This window comes from Antrostomus carolinensis, unplaced genomic scaffold, assembly GCF_000700745.2.
Source record: "Antrostomus carolinensis isolate BGI_N321 unplaced genomic scaffold, ASM70074v2 scaffold533, whole genome shotgun sequence".
NCBI classification, from domain to species: domain Eukaryota; kingdom Metazoa; phylum Chordata; class Aves; order Caprimulgiformes; family Caprimulgidae; genus Antrostomus; species Antrostomus carolinensis.
In genome coordinates this window covers 1-20960 of record NW_010304266.1, presented here as the reverse complement: position 1 = coordinate 20960, position 20960 = coordinate 1, and the positions used below count along the sequence as shown (strand labels likewise).

Genomic DNA, 20960 nt, shown 5'->3' with positions numbered 1-20960 from the left:
AAACGTGACATCTGTGTTTATAAACAGATCCTGAGGCATCCCTGGAGATACAGAGCACTTATACATTTAACCTCAGCTTAATATTAATCTCCTGCTTTCATCGCTTTGAAGGAAAACCTAAAAAAATGTTTCCATGCCCAACACCTCCCCTGGGTTTTCATCAGCCAAGTGTCTTCTCCTGTGCCTCAAGATCCATTTTACATTCTCTTTTGACTTGAAGAGAGTGCTTTTGGGAGCACACGAACAGGGCAGAGGCTGAGCTCCTTTCCTGCCCCATTGCCCTCTTTGCTGACCCTGGTGAAGAGAAAAGGAAAGCTTTTTAAAGGAAAGCTGATCTCACCACAGTCAACAACAGCCTTGGTGTGGGGGACAGACCCACAGGACATCAGTAAGGGTATGAGGTCTACTATGGGGATGGAGATTTGCTCTTCAAAATCCCCTGTGGCACAGCAATGCAGTGTGCACAGAGGCAAGCTGGTGGCAGGTTGTATCCTGTCCTGCGTTGCCACCCGAGAGCCCTGTGCCCCAGCATCCCCACAGTGTCCTAGGAGGTCGGGGAGGTGCTGCGGGTCCCATGGGAAGCGTGAGTCTGAGGGCTGGGGGACCACCATTTTGGAGTACAGCAGCCATAGCTGTTACACACATCCACGCTAAGAAAGCTCCTTCTGCAGCAAACCTGAGCTGTTTTACTGCCATCCCAGGGCAGGATATCGGGCAAGAGGCCAAACCGCCTTGTTCAGGCTGTTCCTCATTATCACCCCGGGTGTAATGGGGGGCTGGCCTGGCCCTGCCCCTCCTTCTCCAGCTGCCTTTCTCCCTGCACCAGACCCGGAGGGCTGCAGCCGTGTGTGGCGATGGGGGGTCGGTCTCCTGTCAGATCAGGCTTGCTGGGCAGCATCTACAGTCCCACTGCATGACAGACAACATAAAACCAGATCCTTAGAGACCTGCCCCCCTCTCTCTGGCCGAGGCAAGTCTTTTTACTTGGCCTACACGTCCATTGACTGAATACGACCAGCAAGGTCAGGTTAATAAACTAGACTTTTCCCTTTGTAATTCAAAACCTCTCACTCATTAATTTTATGGCCCAAATTATGTGTTATTTTTTTAAATTTTGTTATTTATCTCCCAGATAGTAAGATTCCCAGAACTGCAGTATAGCAAGGGTCAGAAATCATTTGTTGAAGTGGATATTGTTCTACAGTGCAGACAGAAACCATTTTAATTTCTTCCCAGCCACAGCACATAACAAACTGCGTGGTCCTTGACTGTTGCAAAAGGCAGCACCCAAACCTTCTACAGTCTGAACACAAGATGATGCGGGAGCATCACCCTTGAACAGGAAATGTCGCCAGGGCTGGACTATGGCCTGCTTGGACAGGGGCTCTGAGGAGAAGATCCCAGGTACTGGAGATGCCACAAACAGGGTGCACCAGCTTGGCAGGGCCAGCTGGCAGTGCAGGGGGGAAGGAAGATGTGGTAGAGGACAAATATGGGGAGAGAAAGACCTGCTCTTTGGTGCTATCCCCTTCTTTGCAAAGGCACAAGAAGTTGCTCTTCTGAAATAGTTTTAAGAGCTGTGGGGCTAAAAGCAGAGACAGGGAAACTAATACAACTCTGCCACTGTTTTATGAGGATGCTCTAGAGAAGGCATCACCCCAGCCCAGTGCTGATGAGACCTGAGCAGGCCACAAAGAGCAGTACCTGAAAAACTAAAGCAGCATCTTTATTTTATACATAATTGTCAGTATAAAAAGTTTATTACATAAGAGCTGTTTTCTTTACAATATATTATATTGCTTCAAGCCAATGCAGAAAGTGTATACCAAAGTTCTACTCTGTTTACAGTGTATTATGTTGCTTAAATGGCACCACTGCAGTGTATTTTTAATACATAGTGCTTTGCAAAACTGTAAGGCCAAAAAATAACATTCAGTTATTCAGTTTTTAAATTAGGTATCTTATTTATTTTTCTTAGGTAAAAGTCTAAATACACAATAGCAAAAATGTAAAAGGCACCTTTCTTTTGTCTTAGGCAAATTAAAACTGTAGTCATAGAAATGATTCCCGTTAGCATCGACAAGATTTTCTGCTTGAACACTGTTACTTAATTTTTTTGAAAATATTTGTTATATAATCAAAAAAAGAAGTTTAAATATAAATGAAGTACAAAACACCATCCAAAGCACTGAAAGAAGAAGCCTATATAATCATGCCATAGAAGTATTCATAAAACTTAAAAGGAATAGTAAATATCAGCTCAGTGGTTTATAATGAAGCTAATAAAATTCCCGCCGGTAATCTTAACTGTAATGAACAGCATTTTAACATTCAATGCATGAGAGGTTAATGAAGGCTATGAACTTTGTGTAACACAAACTGTTTCAGATGTTGGAGTTCACCAGATATAATTGGATTCGGGTGGAACATGCCTCTCCTCGGCCTTTTTTGGGGAAGGCGTGTGCTGCCTGTGCTTGCTGCCTGCTGGCCTCAGGGCGCTCAGACCACTGGCTCCATACCCTGGAAAATTATCCAGTTTAAGAGAAAAGAAACCACAGAAGCGGGCTTGTGATCCACTGCTAATATCTCAAATGGAAACAGTCCCCCCCCATTTGAACAAAAGGATTTTGCTACACCTTATGCAAGCGCTTGCCCCTCTCTGTGCCCCCGGGACTGAGGAGGTGCTGCCAGATGGGCTGAATCACAGCAGGATGCTCTCACCCTGCTAGGGAGCCCTGGGGACCATCAGCGTGCCCAGGATGTCACTCAGCCCTGGGTTCACAGTCCACGCAGGTGGGTGAGAGTCACACTGATCTGCCAGTGACAGACTCTAATGAAGGGCGTAAGCATCCCCCGGGAAGAATCTGCACCAGCTACCTGAGCTTGGCTTTGGTTTACAGCTGAATGCAAAGAGAAAGAACAGCAGCAACAATAAACATCTAGGGAGAGAAAAAAAGTAGGCTTAGCAGAGCTGCTCTGTTGTGGAAAATTAAACTGAACACTAAAAATGGAATTCAAAGTATTATGTGGTAATTAATTATAGCTTCATGTACCCATCTCATTACTTAAATCTCATGGAAATGACTTTGAAAAACTGAGTCCCCCGTTCAATTTTTTAACCACTTCTTTTTAAGAGAACACCTTTACTGAGGAGCTATTCATTTGATGGAGTATGAAGCAAGTCTCTCAAATTAATTAAAAATCTCCTCTCAAGATGAGGAGATGATTGGTTTTAGTTGAAAAGAGTGAACTGCCATGCATGCACTTGTATGTGCAATTTAAGCCCTATATGGACATTTAAAATGGGGGTGAATTTTACCCAACTGGCCTATTCTCAGTTTCTTCACTGAATACAGAGAGAGTTCTGCAGTGCCAAACTCCAAGTAAGGGCTGGAAAACCCTGGAGCTGACAACAGTGTGTGACTATTGACTCAACAAGGCAGTATGAGTTTTGGTTTTGCTGTACAGGTGATTCCTTCTTTGGGGATGCTCACTCACACTAGGATTTATTTTTTTTCACTTGCTATCCAAGTTCTTTGTAAAAAGAATATGACAGGAAGAAAAAGTTTATAGTGAACTTAGGACTATTGGTTCATACTGGTTCATTTCCATGTACCTTTCTTCTAACTGTAACTTATATTCATGTTATTTTCCTTCAGAGAATGATATGAATATGTAAACACAGGTCCACTAACTAACAGCAGAAAAGTGGACTCTCCAAAGCTAATTTTCCCAGCAAAACCCATTTTAGTTAGACAATACTAATTTTTTAGTTAAAAAACTACATTTATTCTAATACATCTTAATGTGATACAAATCACAGCCATCAACAGCATTTAATAAAAATGAACACTCAGTTCATGCTGCAATGTAAGGTTCACATTTCTTATGGCTAATTGGTAGGTTTTAGAGTGGCAAATTTTTTCAACTTTTTTATTATTGACACTTAAAAACACTAAATGTGAATTGTTAGCTAACAGTGATAAACATTAATACCTCATGGGAGGATGTACAGAATGTCTCATGAAGATCTGCTGTTACAGCACTGTTGCACATGAAATGTGAATTGAAATCTGAAGTTCTTACTGGATATATCCAATTATATTTCAAATAATTTTATAGTGCTATTTTAAGCCCGGTGAAATGATCACTTTCTTCAGTATGTGTCAAATGGACCAAAAAGCACAACAGAAATTCATTTTGAGGACTTTAACTTTGGTTTGGGACCATATATTTTGTAGTTTGTGGAGCATGGGTGGGAAGAGAAGGAGAAAACTCTGAAGTTGGTAAGCACAGATCCTGTATAACTCTTCAAGTTTTCCCCAGATTTTCTAAAGGACATTTAATTTTCCTAAGTTTTAATCATCTCTAAAAGCTGATAAGTTTTATTTCTAAAAATGCCTACTCAACACTTTAAAGCCAACTAACATTACTGAAGAGTGGTGAAGGACTTTAGATCCCTTCCACACCACAGGTGGAAGACACATGAGGCCATCTAGATTCTGGAATTTCTAAGAAGGGTGATCTTCATAAAACACTTTTAACTGATTTCAAGGGGTTTTTAAGTAGTATTGAAAAATATGTTTTATTGTTTGAATCAAAGATTAGGAAAAAGAGAGCGCAGTATCATTAATGATGCTGGAAAGGCTCTTGAAGCAGTCATTTCTGTCTAGCATCAGATGTGTAAGACCCCAGACAGGGACTCTCAGGGTTGGTTTCTCACTTACGTTTATTGCAGTGCCTTCCATGCCAGCCTTCTTTGCACTGGCATTTGTTGGGCTCAGTGCAGGTGCCATACGGGCCACAGCCAGGTTCACAGACAGCTGTAAGAAAGGGAGTGCATATGCCTGACCTCTTGACATTTCATCCAGAGACAGGGGTGGTCCTGGGGCTGGGCCTTGCACAGTAAATCTGTGACCCTGTGGTCATGCAAAGTATATGCTGAGCCCCAAAACATTTCACCTCCTGATTTCCCTGCAAGATCTGGCTCAGTCTCTGGCAGAGAGAAGCAGATGGAACAACGGGGCTGAGTGTACACCAGAACCAACAGGAGAGGAGGGTAGCCCCCAGCGTCCCTCACAAAATGTTCCTGTTGGATTTTAACATTGCAATGTATTCATGTTTTATGAAGCTTTTTTTTAAGACACTGTGCAGCCAGCTTGATGCTCCTACAACAAGGACTGATAGAGTGGCTTTGGTACTTACGCTTTGAACACAGGTCTCCTTGGTAGCCTTTGGCACACTTGCATTTATTCTTACCGGTACATTTGCCTCCATTGCGACAGGGCTGATAGCATTTACCTAGAAATCAGAAGCACAAACACAATGGTCTTTAGTCCCCTGCACCTACTGGAGACAAGTGTCTGAAATGCCTGCCCCATACCCAGAAAACTCATCAGATGCTGGTATAGGAGCGTGGGTCCATCAGGAAGACTCTGCTGCAAGTTTGTGCTTCCAATTTATATGCTGCCTTCCACTCTGAAATGATGTCAATAATTAGGGACAGCCAAAGCCCATGTGTCCATGCAGCTTTTGTCCAGACCTGTGCCACTTGGACTCCCCAGAGTTCTCCGTGCCACTGGTCAGTATTGCCTCCTGCTCTCCCCACCCTTTGTGGGGGAGGCAGCACTGTCCAGACTTTGTCTTTGCAAAGAGTGGGATCCATACCCAGGGGCCACAAGCAGAAGAAAATCTGGTGGCATCCGAGAGAGATGTTGAGCACTAGGAAGCTCAGGAACTGAGAGGTCCAGCTGCTTCCTGGGGACAATGAACAGACTGTCTGGGCCTGTCAGCTTGTGGCTGTGGAGCACCATGGCACTGTGGACAGTACAACGAAAACTGTTCCACACCACAGCTCTGAAACTAAAGGCACATTAAAAAACCATGCCCTTCCTCCCTTTTTGCAAAGAACAGAGCATAACAGTAACTAGAACTGGCAGGCATTTTTCAAGGCTTTTGGTCCATAAATTACGTCCCCTCACGCTCACACTTTGCCTGAGAAGGAGGCTGGGTCTCTGTTGGAGCTGTTGTGGGAAGGTTTGCTTGGCCCTGACTCACCTGGGAGGGAGGAGGTCCACGTTGATGGAGAAGGTCCATACTCAAGTTCCTGCTGGGCCTGACTCACACCAAGGGCCTTCCTCAAACTTAGTGTCAAGTCTCCCATCACCAGACTGTCAATCTCTTGCCTCAATTTGTCTGCATTATTGAACTAATTAAATTTTCACTCATCCCTAGGAAGGGTGAGCACAGCGCCCACGAGCTAGGTCACTCTCAGGCCCAGGGAGGCTCGCTGCCATGTCCCTGGGGCCATCAGGAACTACACCCTCAGTCTTTTGCCTCCTCTGTGGCCATAGGTACCAGTGCAGGTTTTCTCACTGTCATTCAATAACTTTATTCATCTTTTCTAATCCCACAACATTTTCTAGATTCTTCAGAAAAGAGGAAAAAAAGTCCTTCCTAGATTTGGCACTAATATTTACCTGAGTCTGTGAGCAAACAAAAACTGGAACCTTGTGCAACAAACTGCTTCCTTTTATTTTTTTATTTTTTTTAATGATATTAGCTGGGACCTGAGCATGATAGTTTAACCATCTACACTGGCTTGCTGTGCTAAAAACCTCAGCAAAAGCACTCATCTCATGATCACAGCCTGTCCCCTTGGGAGCTCCATACGCCAGGTAGTGCCTGCTCAGCTCTCAATCCCAGCAGACTTCTGCAACGCATGTGCGTATTGTTAATATAAAAGAAACATTTGTTCCTAATGTGCATAATTATTTTAACAGCCCTGAAACAAGCTTCATAACCAGCCGATGGAACAAACTGTGCTAAGGAGAGTTTCTGCAAAAGGACAATTTCCCCACAGGAGCTGCTGGAGAGGGAACTTTTAGATATTCTAATTTGCAAGCATTTGGATCCCAAGTAATTAATGACCCAAAGGAGATCCAAGAATTTTGTTAGTTCTTAAAGTAAATCTGAAGAAGATGGGTCAAGGGGTGTGATACCAACTTCCACAGAGTTGTATTAGGCAAGTATTTGGCTGAGCACAGCTCAATTAAGTTGGACTAAGATATTTTCACAGAATGAAGGAAAGAGTAATAACTTTCTGTTATTAACTGAGAAATGGAAAAAGCAACAAAACAGTTGGTGACAAATGGAGGAGGAATCCAAAACAAAATAAAACTCTTAGGACTCAAACTGAAACACTAATTAAAGACAAAGCATAACTATAGCTACAAAAAATTTGGAAGACTGTGAATGCTTGTTAGTATTGTAGACTGGGTCCGGTACATTTCCCAGGAGTCTTAGAGAGTGATTCAACTATTAGACAAGCACTCAAAATCTTTAAACAACATTTAAAAAACCAAACCAAAACAAAAAAGAACTTTGCAGTTTTCTGAAGATGGCTTTTTGCCTGTTGAAAGGTTTTCTCCTCTTGTTATTTCAAGACCCCCCATGACTGAATGTAGCTGGCCCTGGATCTAAGAAAAGAGAATGAGTTGTGTTTCTCCTCTGGTGTTCCTAAGCCTCCTCTAGCATTTCATGCAGTCTTCAACTGTTGTGCCGGCACTGGTGCAGTGCCCAGAGGTGGCAGCAGCCATCAATCACGATCTAACAATTGCCATACCAGCTTTACAAAAGCCAAGGCAAGTGCATAGCTTTCCTTGCTCTCATCAATATGATCCCAGCATAGCTCTTAGCATACTCAGATCCTGATTTTTTTTTCTTTCCTTTCTACAGAAGCTAGTTTACTGCCTGTATTTTAATTCATTTAATATGAGTTAAACAGGTAAGCCTTTGCAAGAAGTCAAAGTCAGTTGTACCTATCCCAAGTAGCAGTAAAAAACAAAGAGCTCAAGAGTCCCTGGGACAGACTAATTAAGTGAAGTACTCTTAATTATATGTGCTGTAATATCAGTGCTAAGAATTGTCCTCAAAAAACTACCACTGACCTAAAATACATGCTTCTCAAACTTTGAACTAAACCTTATTCATCATCTGAGAAATATCAATAAAGCTGACTTCTTGGGGATTTGAGAAAAAAAATGACGTTCTGTCAGTGTCAAATTTGAATTTGATGTAAGCAAAGGTAAATTCAGTAGAAACTCACACTGTTGTTCTTGCTGACATCGGATCTGAATTTATATCCAACGGGCAATCTTTATTAATTTAATAACAATAAAGTTATACTGCTTCTGTTTGGCTCAAGTTTCAATTAGGTAAATAGGAGTTGTAAAATACCTTGTAATGCATAGAGATATGGTGAAACATTTACATACATCTACTGTTTATCTACATGTAAATACTGTGCAAAATTTAGGTCTACAGTATCTGGGTTCTTCCTTTGCACAGTAATTCACTTTTTAACCCATATTGGCATTAGAGTTTATTTCCAGGTGTTTCCAAAGTATTTGATGATACAAATTTCATAACTGTGAGAAGAGCCTGTCCCTACTGATGTATATTAAGAAATCAACTCTAACATATCCCAGACTAAATGCTGCTCTCTGTGCTCCTGTGAAGGCCCTGGGGAACGCCAGTGAGACGATTTACAGCAGGGGAAGCTCCTCGCACAGCATCCTGTTAGAGGCTTTAAGCCCAGAAAGAATGACATGGGTGTACATTCTCAAAACTGAAATGTTCATACTCTATTCAAATGTGGGGAACTACAGAATTAATCCAATTTAACAGAGCTGTGAGAAAACTCTTCTTTTAGTGAGATCAAATACTTGACAGCTGACCTCCCAGGTCTGTTCCAGCCTGGTTGTATCTCCACTCCCAGCTTTACATAGCACACTAAGATCAACCATAAGCTAAAATATTTTGAATTGCTTTGATGCTAAACTTCTGAAAATAGCAAGTCTTTTGATGTTTGTGACATGGATTTTCAGTTGCCATGTGAATGCAACTTAATACGTTAAGTGAAGGCTCTCAGCTCTTATGGTTCAGTCCTCCCTTTACCCCAAACCCTTGAATTCCCAGCTTAGAGTAGCCTTTTCAGAGGTGTAGGCTCAAATCTAATCTGCTCTGTCCAAGTGTGAATTGCTGTAACTTTTGAAAATAGCTGCTCCATACGGGCTTGGCACAGCAGCACATCTGTCTGCCACAGTATTGCTTGCATACTTACAGCCTGAGGGTTGTTCCCAAGCCCAGCTACTAGCAAAAACAAAACAAGGTAGGGGATAAGATGGTCTAGCAACGAGTCAAACTTATCAGTAAGAAATTAATTTGGAGGCATGTGGCCCCTGACTCTCTGAGGGCCCCAACCTGCCATGTGAGACCCTTGCTGTGAGCCCAGCAGAGGCAGGTTGCATGTCATCATTCAGACACCGACACTAGAAGTTGATTGTAAGTGAAAGCAAGCACACTGAGATGCTACTCACTAATTTCACATTGGTCTCCTTCATAGCCTGAAGGGCAAATGCATTTTCCCAGGTAAAAACACGTTCCTCCATTGAAACAGTTTGTTGTACAATTTGCTGAAACAAATAAAAGAGGTATGCATTAAGTCACTAATATGAACTCGGTATGACTTGGCCTTAATGTTTTCTGCTGTCATCACAAATAAACATTGAGTAGGTTTAAAAAAGTTGCATTTACATCTTTTAATCTGGTTTACAAAGGAAGACCGACAAAGTCCAGATACAGCAAATTAATGCACTAATTAGTAAAACTAATTTTACTCTAGGAAACTAGAGTTCAAATTGTGACCATTCTTTTTCCTAGGCCAGAAATGTAAGGGAATTTTGTGGTAGATCCCAGAGCTTTCAAAGATTATCTAAATTACCCTGCACTGAGTTAGTCTATATGGATGCCTGCACATCCAGCTGTGAAAGCACTTCCAGCTGTTCCCAGGTTGTACTAAATCACCTATTTGAAGAAGCACAAAATGGCATCTTTAAAACTCACTTATTTCAGCAATTGTCTAACTTTCCAAAATCCACTCCTAGAGAGGGGAATAAAGAGAGGATGGCAGATACGGAGCCTGGGGAGGTTTAGACAGCAGTTACCTTTGTCACAGTTGATGCCATAGAACCCCGGGGGGCAGATGCAGAGGCCGGGTGTAATGCAGAGCCCACCATTCATGCAACGTGGAGCACAGAGCGCTGAGGAGCAGGAAGAACAGAAAAAACATTGCTGGTATGATAGCAATGGGCTCTTCGAATACACAGCATATTGTCTCCTTAAGCTATTTTTCCTTCTGCTGCATGTAACAAGTCACCTTTGCAAAGTGTCTTTGTAAGTGGGTTAAATCAATTACATCTCTGGTTTATACCTGGCAATTTGTACTCAGTGTTACTAAAAAAAGGAAGACTAAATTAAGTTCAAATCTGGTGCCATATGTGAGCAGAAATTGCTTCTTGTATAGTTTAAAGTGGAGACAGCAAACTGCCTCTGGGTATTTGAGTGTCATAGAATCATAGAATGTATTGTGCTGGAAGGGACCTTCCTTCCCCCTAGACCTCTCTATAACATGACTTCGGTGCTGCAACTGATGCCTCTGCTCTGAGGACAGGACTGTCTTTTTAGGGACTGTGCTCAGAGGTGGTATCAGTAATTCAGTGGCGTTCCCAGGCAGGCTTTACAATGAACCCTTCCTTCTCCCTCTGCATACCTGAGCATAAGCACAGATACCTAATTTAGGCTAGGGAAGCCTGCCGCATGGCCTGGTTTGGTTGCCAAACTGTCCTGCACGTTCCCCCTGAACTTTCTCCAGAGCCATTGTGCTCTCTCAAGACTTCTCTGCAGTTGTGGACACTCCACAAGGCTCTTCCAGGGAGGCATGTCAGGGAGCAATGCTTTATTTCGTGGTTGCCCACAATTGGTACATGCAGCAAGGCTGCATCCATACCAGTGAGTTAAGCACTAGTGAGTTAAGCAGCACCCGGGCACGGGGCCAAGTCGGGGCATAGTATCATCTATCTTGTGAAATTGGTGCTGCTCTGGCATGGATTTCACCCTGGCTGACCAACAAATCCTCCCAGGCACAGCCCCAGGGCAAGCAGCAGCCACAGGCTCCTCCCAGAAGGGAGTTTGGAGGGTAAGAGAGTTATTAAAGATATGAATGCAAACTGCACCATGCAAGTTTGCCTCCAAGCCAGAGAACAGTCCCTGATCCTTTGTACTTAATATTTTGGATGTAGCCAGAGTGTCTGGGGGGTCAGTGAAGGATGGCATTGGAATAGGATGCCCATGGGGATGGTTTGCTCCATCTCAAGTCACCCTGGGCGGGGGTCTGCCACTCGGGGAGATGAAGGAAGGAGAACTAGTTTCCTCACCAAGTTGCTCAATTTCACTCCTGGAAATGTTGTTTGTAGCTATCTGTTACTAATGGAAAGAAGCCTTCCCTCATGTTCCCATCTTTGTTGTCAGCCTGCCTCCAAATTAGATATGATCTCCAAATAAACAAATGCAGAACAACAAAAGTCCTGTGCTTTGTTTTCCAGATAGTCCTCATTAGCAGAAGAATTTTATTTAATCTTTCTGCCAGATAGATTCCCTGTGATTAAGGATCACTTAACTATTGTGTTAGTTTTTGTTAAAAGCAGTCTCTTAGAGACAACACTTCTTTCTTGTAAGCAACTAATGTTTCCATTAGACCATGGATGATGACAGTAATTATCTTACATGTGTGGACTCAAAATATGTGAAACTTCAGAATAGGCCATTCTTATTTTTAGGAGAGGCTACAGTGCAGTAGCTACGGTTTTGTTGAGATAATGGTAAAGAAGACACTTGAGAAGATTCTTTTGAAATTACCTTTCTCACAGTGAGGTCCATAAAACCCATCTGGACATTCACAGACATGTCTTTCGTTGCAAAACCCTCCATTTCTGCATCCTCCTGGACACTCCGCTTCATAAAATATAAAATTAATCTTAATTAGAGATTATATACTTCAGCTGTCAGCCAGCTCTCATTAGGATCAATATATACCTTTGACACAACAGTAAAAATATTTGCAAACAGACAGACAAGTGTTTAAAGTGGCAAGGAGTAGCAGGATGTCTATAAATTCAGGAGGGTCAGGTTGCCTGAGACATTTTAGCAGCCCACAGAGATTCTTTAAAATATAACTCCTGTTAATATAGAGGAAAACATAATCCTAGCCTTAAAAATTTTGAACGGTTCTCCCTTTTTCTAATATTTGAGTAAGGTGACATATCTGTTAGATAGACTCATACACAAATAAACTTCTGTTTTTGAAAATTTATCTAATAGCTGATTAGAGTCAGAGGAAATGACTGTTGCTATAACTACAAGCAGTATTCTGCTGCACTCATGTAATAGCTCTCTATTCAGTGGATACAAAGGGTAACTCTGAGACTAAACAAAAGGAAAGAAAATATGATGTACCAGTCAGCTGGCTGGATATTGTGTATGACTGCCAAACAAACAGGAAAGAGAGAGGAGGAAAGGTGCAATTTTAAAATGCCCTTCTACTAAAGCTGTAGATAACATGAAGCAAAAAGTGGTGCTTTGAAAGTAAAGCTGTTCTCAGCAGCAGTAGCAGTGGTAAAGGCTTTTTGGTGTTACTGTGTTCCAACACTGTACTCCAGCACTCTTTCTGCAAATGTTTTGCTCTTGGTACCCGAGTGCAGAGCTGCTATACATTACAGAAAACACATGCTTAAATACATACCATTTCAAACAGAAGAATAGGAAAACATAATTTTTTGTGTGGCCACCTCTTAGCCACAACAAAGCCTCTACTCTCCCACAAAATTGCTCCCTTGCTCCCCTCACTTCCTCCGGCAGAGGCCTTTCTGGATGGCCAAGAATGACTGGAAACAGTGACTGGGGCCCCGGCAGGAGGAACTGGAGCTCCTCGACATGGACGACATCTTTCAGAGGAAGGAAATTCACCCCTACTCTAACACCAACTAGTAAGGACTTTCTCATCCTTCTCAGCATCAGTCCCAAAATACTATGGTGTCCATCTCACTGGATAGAGGGCAGGAAGGGGAGTATGAGCTGGAATAGATGAGGTGAGAAAATTCCTCCTCACCTCCTGCTCACCTCTAGAGCTGGGAAATGTCCTTGCCTTTCTCAGCTGGCTCCATGAACAAAGGACCGGGACTATAATCACCCCTCACTTTCCTGAGAGGCCATATGATGCAATACTAATAAACTGTTAAATATTACATCTCATATCGAAATAGTAATAAAAACAGCTAATAGCATAGAAATGATAACTTGGATGGATGCTACTACTAAACTGGGTTTGGAGCCCTCTCTGTTTAAGCCACATTTTTTCCACAATGCAGACCTGTAACTCTACTTTCCCTATTAGATTACCCCAACACTATTTCTAAAGTTTATTAAGTTTAGTATCTTTGAATTGAACTGAAAATAAAAAGATAGCAAATGTTTTGTGTTGCATTTACATCAGACACACAACTTTGTACTTGAGATCTGATTGATTTTACTTCCATTAAGTCCCCATTTTCCTTCCTGTTTCTCTGCCCACTTCTTCTTCCCCCTCCTCCATTTTCCCTGGGCTAATTGGCAGCAGCAAGGCTTCAAAGGAGACCAGCAGATTTGCTATTTAGGTGGAGTGAGGTTTCAAAGAAAAACAGCTCCTGCCCCTGCTGCTCGCTCTTTGAAGCCACACTATGGCAAATTATCTCAGAGAAAAGAGCACAGAGAAGAAAGCATGGGACTGGGAATGAAGACTTACTAGGAGACGAATAAAAATCTCACTCTGCACATCAGCCCTGTCATGGGTTAATCTGATACAATTGCACATGACATGGGATGACTGCCTTATCTTAGATACTCATTTTTCAATTTCCACAGCCTCAGTTTAAAGTTATAATTATAGTTGTTTGTAGTGTATCAAATTAATCCAGAAAGTCTTATTACATAGTGTTTATGATTCATAGATCAGTTGATTAAACAGGTTCCCTCCTTTCCAAGTAAACACTGCAATAACTTCATGGTGCCCTTCTACCAGCGCTTCCTGTGCATGTTTATTGCTTGGTGACTGCAAGTATTGAGGACCAGCTTCCACCAGCATCCAATACCAAGAGGCTGCCATCTGAACTCCAGAGAAGGTAAAGCCAACCTTTGAGAAATTTTCTGATTTAGGATTTTTGCATTCGGTTTGGATGTGCAAGTTAAGATTTAAGGAACTGTTGAATTAAGGCACCAAACAGTATTAACTGAATTCAGCGTCCCCACTACAGATTCCAGAAGTTCAGTTCTCCAAATTAGGTGCCATTTCTGGAAACGTTAGCCTCAGCTTGGAGGACTAACTCTCCTCCAAGCACCTCAAATCATTTGCTAAATGGTGCTTCTCATATGATACATTCTATCAACATCCTGGACGTGATAAGCAGTGAACAGGAAGAGAAATTTATCCTACTCAGCTAAGGGAGACAGAGTTGACAGTATGAAAGGGGTTAGTAAACAGGTAGTAAATGAACAGCAAACCCACAGACAGAACAGCCTGGCATTCACCACCATTGCTACACACTGTGGAACCACTTTATTTATCTTCTCTAGCCCTTATCCTGAATGCAACATAAGAAAGTTAGGTGACCTGGTCTAACAGTATTCTGGCACTCTTCTCTTTAGTGTTACCTTGCTGACAGGTTTTAAAGAAGATGGCGTTCTGAGGGGTCTGGAGAATAATATTGCCTTCTGAGTTCATTATAATCACATTCACTTCAAATGCAGCAACCCCATCTTGTTTTCCAAGGCAAGGAAATCCAACCTGAACAACTTAAAGGAGAAAAATAACAATATTTATATTTACAAACATACACATCTATATGCATATAAAAGCATACATTGAAATAATAAAAATATTGATAATATTTAGAGTAATGCCATTGATGAAAACTTGCAACATAGAGATACACAGATCACCTTAATCATAGGAGCAGAAGCACAGCAGAACAGGAGATGAGCCTGTGCTCATTTATTGACATAACCCCAACAGTCTACAGCACAGACAGCAATCTTAATACAAACATACTTTCACTTTCAGACAAAGCAATTACTCATCTAAGGTGTATCTAAGGATACACCAAAACTGGAAGCCTACATTTAATTTTCTAAGCTGAGTTGATCACTTCCGAGTCTAAATTTTGCAGGCTCTCGTACGACTTCTGCAAAAACTTCTTACATATTTTGGGAAAAAAAAGTTACTTTAGATATGATTTACTGGCTTGGATATTTCAATTAATACTCAAATAAGATATTGATTTAATCAAAACTTACTCCATCGAGTGCTGGCAAGATGGTACACTTGATAAATAAGATCAAGGTGCAAATACTTTAAAAGAAGACAGAGACACATTACTTGACAGAACTTGTTAAGTGTAGCAATATTTGGAAATTGCTTTTCCAGGAAAAGTATTCAAACACTTTTCAACTACAAAGAATTTAAGTAAATAACTAAGGCCAGTAAATCTGGAGTATTTTAATGATGAAGCAAACCTGATACCTCAGAGCTATGGAATGCTCCTCTGTGATTGTCACAAGTGATCTTAAATAATCTTCAGATTAAAGTATTTTTTCTCTTTTCTTCAAAATTGGCTTCTTCCTAGCTGCTTTATAAGTTAGATCCAGCTAATAGAAATTGTTTATTCACTTCCAAATCTGGCCTGAGATTTCAGAACCAAGTATTGAACTAATAGCTCTACATTTGTTTTGTTTTAAATTGCTTGTTATAAAAGTTTTGCAATTCATAATTGAGCCATTTTTCTTATTTGTTGCCTTGGTATAATACAGAATAATTTACGGCTGAAACACATTCTGCTTCTGGTAAATCCTACAGACTGAAAGGTCTGTTGCAGTTTTCATTATAAAGCAATTTCATTGAAGAACTTTTACACGAATCTTTTAAAAGACTGTTACAAAAAGCATGTAACCATGTGGTAAGAAGGAAACTCTTACGGTGGATTAAAGACAGTTTAAATGCAGTGAACTTCTTAAGCTGTAGTAACCTACTTGCAGCACAAGTGCAGGAAATCAGTGCTTGTATTAGGATGTGTGTGACTTCACTGAGCAAATTGCTACAGGGAGGAAGATATTGCAGACATTTAATGATGGCACTATGGTCATATCTAGACTTCACAGAATTGGCAGCAAACCCTTGATGTCTCCAGACATCTGGCTGTGGGTTTGAATGCCTAGGGCAAAGACCAGGCATGCATCTCTTAGGGCTAAAGTCTGAGGGGACTGGTCAGAAACCAGCACTCCCCACCCTGGAAGCATCCGAATTTTTAAATTCCCATATGTCCAAACTCCCAGGCACACAAAAATGCAGTAAAGGACCATCCTGTGAGCAATAAGCACCTGGATCCTGGCTGAGCTCTGTGGTACTTCAGAGCTGAAATAAAGACTCTAAACTCTGCCCGAATCCCTGCTTTTTTATGCTTGTTTGAATAATACTAAGCACACAGCAACGGCACTACAGTCAAAACAAAGCACAGAGCAAAAGTCCTTTGCATCCAGAACCACGGCCATCAGCTCCCAAGGGCTATGGAAGTGCTGAGCAGGGCTGCGGCAGGGTAGACCTCAGGTCTGGTCCCTGCTTATCGGATTCAGAATGCATTTTACACCTGCCCATCACTGGAGAGGGAATCACAGCTGAGGGCTGCTAGTCCCCATCCCATCAGCCACAGAATTGTCTCTCTTGCATATTTATACTTCTGCATCCTCTGGAGCACTTGTACTCAGGGCTGCAGAGCATGTGGCAGTAGCTGAGGTGAGGAAAATTTAACTAATTTGAAAGGGAACCCAAGGAAACTTAGTGATTTAAATCTAATTTAATTTTAGTTGGCAATTAGAATGCTGTCCTGGGCTGTGGAGGATGCAGATCTAATCTCTTTTGTCTGGGAGCTAATGCCTCTTCCTTCTGTTCGGGAAGACAAGGTTCGCCAAATTGTCTTCAGTAGAGGCAGGTTGAGATGAACTCCTGTGCATTTGCACAGGTCTTCAAGTTTGCAAGCAATTGTTTTACCCGCTTGGCTAACATGCAAAAGCCACCTGCAGTCTCCAGGGTGGGTTTGCTTCAGGAACATCTCTGAATTAGCAATCCCAGTAGACTTGGGCATGCAGGGTCTGGAGAGGAGTGGGAGTCCATGCACAGCCCTGCAGCCCACTGTCCCTCTCTATCAGTGTGGCAGAGCGAGCACAGCTGCTGCTGCTGCACACAGAGAAGGCAATGGTTTCTCCCATCAATCATGGAGAGAGTTTAAGCACTGTTGGTTGCTCTGCATGTACGTTTTAATGTGTCAACACCAACACAGGGAGAAGATGTGTTCTGAGACTGACCAGTGGGCTGGGGGGACTGTGTGACCCCCACGAGGCACTGCTGTGCCAGCAGCCCAGGCACCTCAGCTTGCACCAGTGGCACAGGCACAGCACTGCACTGGCTGGTCACTTAGGGGACCAGCTCCTCCTCAGTCACAGGGCACTACATTTCTTCTGGGCACAGACCAATAGCTGGTTTGACCATCCTCAGCGTAGTGTTCAAGGAGTTAATCACTGCTACTGTCAAGAATGCCCGACTTCGTTTTGAATTTGCTGACCTCAGTTTGAACCACTGGATCTTCACAGGCTTTCCCCTGTGAAATGAGCAGCCAGCTTCTTCTCATTGGACAGGTACCCACACTCCACTCAGCCATCTTTTTTTGGACAAACTGAGTAGTCTTAGCTCTTTAATCTCTGACTGAAAGGCATCTTCTCCAGCCCTCACCACATATTAACATTTTACCACGTGGCTAGGTGCTACAATACCTGTATTGTGAGCGCTGAACCAGGTAGCAATCCTGGGATTCGGGGATGGGATTCTCAAATGAGTCTGAAGAGTCTAAGTGATTTAAATCTAACTTAAATTTGAGGAGAATTTGATACTTCATCTCATTAAGGATCTCCTGGACTAGAGAAAGTTGAGAGGACAAGGCTGCACCCAGAGGAGCAACTGATTAGGCTGTGACTCTTCAGCCTGGCAAAGAGCCAGGGAGGGATGTAATAGACATCTACAAAATCATGACTGGCATGGATAGGACCATCAGTATGGCCTGACTGCTGATTTTACCAGTACAAGGACCAGTGCCCATCAGATGAAGCTGTTGCAGACAGATTTGAAACAACAGGAGGGGGATCTTCATGCAATGGGAGGCAATGAACTCCTTGGAAAAGCCATTGGAGATACCAGAAGATTCTATGAACTCAAGAAGAGGCTGGGTAAGTACTGGAAAGAGAAATTTGTAACCCATGTGGGGTTATAGAAAAGACAAATCACTTAAGACTCAGGAAATCCTCTGAGCTGAAGCTCGTCAGAGCTGTGAGGGTAAACGGAAGTATCACATGTGCTTGCCCTTCCCTTGCTCTTCCACAGGTTGATGCAGGGCAGGCAGGCCTTAAAACACTAAAGCCATCCTTATGCTTTATTGGTGACATGCAAATATCCTCAAAAAAGTTTAAAAAATCCACTGATTTTGACAAGACCACTGGGTTCAACTACCTCTGAGTAAGATATCTAACCATTAATCCTCATTCTTGTTTCCCACACTGATGTCTAATATAGCTGTCTCTCCTCTTTTAATCCTCCTTAATCATCTGTAAATCTTTGGGGCTAAAATGCCTTTTCAAGAAATAACTTACTATTCTTGGTATTTGTTATTAAATACAAGCTTGTGACTGAATTTTTTCTGACATACATATGTGTAGGAAAATTATTTGGTAATGCAATAGATGCTAGTCTAGATTTGTGAGAATAGTTCTGCAATTAGAAATAACTACAAAGTAGCCACCATTCACTATTTTTATACCATGTACTTATTTAAGGCTACTTAGTTAACTTTGGCCAGCTAGCAGGCAGCATAAAAAAACCATCATCATGCTAGTAGCTCACTGTTAAATAGTGTACATGCTTCAAATACTGTACATGTACTGACTATCAATCGTTGTTAAACACTGGACTCACTATAATGCCAAACAGAACTTAAGCACAGCTCCTATATACTAAATGCAGTGGTGCACTACACATGCTCCATGTAAGGGAACAGCATGGACATGCCCATATTAGTCCTGGAACTGAGGTACCAGTGCTGCAAACAGGGTAAGTCCTTTTTGGCTTTAATCAGACCTCCTATCATGACAGTTAACAGACCTTCTGCTGGAACGGTGAGATCTCATCTCTTGCCTTCCTTCACTTGTAGATTATATATTTTCCTGAAGAAATGTCTTTACTTGCCAATTTATTAGGCTTGCAATCAATTAAACTGCAGCAATTATGGCACAAATATTATAGCACTCTTAATCCAAATTCATTTTCAATACCACTCATTCAATCCACAGTGAATGGAGAGACCAATCATTAATGTTAAATTCCAGGTCCCACAGCAAAAAGCTGTGCTCTAACATTATTTTAACGTCATTTTACTACAAGCTGAAAATGGAAAGTATTGAACACAATCGTTCAGAATTTATACGCTTAAAAAAGAGAAGAGAAAGAAAGACCAGTCCAAGATATAAACCTATGGATCAGTGCTACACTTGGATCCACATGCAGCCCCATCCTCTCTTTCCTTTTCTCACTTCTTTCCCATTTTTCCCACATGGTCTTAGGTTGGCTAAGGCTGATCATGAAGCCATGATCACTAAGACACTACTGTCCCCCAGGTGTACATTTCTGCCTTTCTGCCAGTGACTACCACATAGTAGCCCTGGAACAGATCATAAAAACTGTTACTCATCCACTTCAGAGCAAAGTGGATTCGATAACCTCTCATGGAAAGCTGTTTTACCCCACCTGGCTCACTGTGCACCACGGTGCTCCTGGAGCACTCACGTTGGCTTGGGCTCAGCTTCTGCTGTGGAGCTATAAGCTCCAGTGAAGGACTGAGAATGCACAAGTAAGGGAAAAGTGGTATATTATTAATAATAATAATAATAATAATAATAATATGCTAAACTAGAACATGTGTCTTTGAGCTGAATGTCTGGTGAAAACAACTGACCCCAACTGGAAGTAAAACATCAACAAACTGCAACCTCTGAGAAACAATAATTTGATAACTATTCCTTACAGTCATCAAAGATTTCATTTTCCTAAAGTTGTACAGCTTGAGTAAAAATATTCTAATAATATTCATGCACATGAATTTTATGCAACAATTTTGCACAAATTTCTTCTGATTTATCTACACATAAAAGCTTCATGTGACTTGGCTCAGACAAAATATGCTGCTGGAGTCAGGCAAGGCACTCACAAACTGTTCAATGTCAAGCACCGTGGAAAGCATTTCTTTAGCAACAGCCTTCAGAACTGCAATTTGTAATAAGGCATTTAGACTTTACTGGCTGTGGAATATTTTTTAGAGGAACACAATTTGTAATATCAACAGCACAAACCTGATGCTTTATGAGGAACTGTTCCAAGCAGAGGGATATTTATAGTTGGATCTGACATTATTCCTTTATCCAAAGAGCGCAAAGACAGGAACTCGTAGAAGTACTCAGCCTATGACAAAATAAATAAAAAATTGCTATGTATTATAATTGCATTAATGGAAGCAAACTGTTTAGCATATAACTACATCAGAAAATACCACACTTTTCCTTATGCCATTCACTGGATTTGTTTCTATTATTTCCTTGAGTGCTTCTTTACCTAAGCATAATTTTCAGGTAATTTCCTTTCATTTCAGAGATTGTAAGTGGTCATACAGTAATCAGGATGCAGCATAACAGCAAGGAAAATGACATGCATACTGGGAACAAATGTTATACAGAGAAGACACTTTTTACCACCCATACCTTTTATCTAGCAGACCTTAAAAAATGTATGAACAGTAAGCCAATTCTTAAAGCTGTTTTTTGGACAGAAAACTCCTAGAACTGACTGGTGAGCCTGGATTATCTGCCTGCACCACAAGCGCAGTTTAAAGGACATACTCACATGCATGATGCAAAATTATGGAGAAGATTATTCTAGGAGT

The 20960-nt window shown here is 41.7% G+C and overlaps 1 protein-coding gene across 1 annotated transcript; it reads right to left on the bottom strand.

The window, feature by feature from the left end:
- Positions 1 to 1704: 1704 nt before the first annotated feature.
- Positions 1705 to 20482, bottom strand: WIF1 (Wnt inhibitory factor 1; the record flags this gene model as incomplete). Its single annotated transcript, XM_010164367.1, has 8 exons — positions 1705 to 2520; positions 4728 to 4823; positions 5206 to 5301; positions 9381 to 9476; positions 10008 to 10103; positions 11758 to 11853; positions 14584 to 14724; positions 20374 to 20482. Coding segments are annotated over 8 exons (852 nt in total), but the record flags the coding sequence as incomplete, so codon positions are not given.
- Positions 20483 to 20960: the final 478 nt, after the last annotated feature.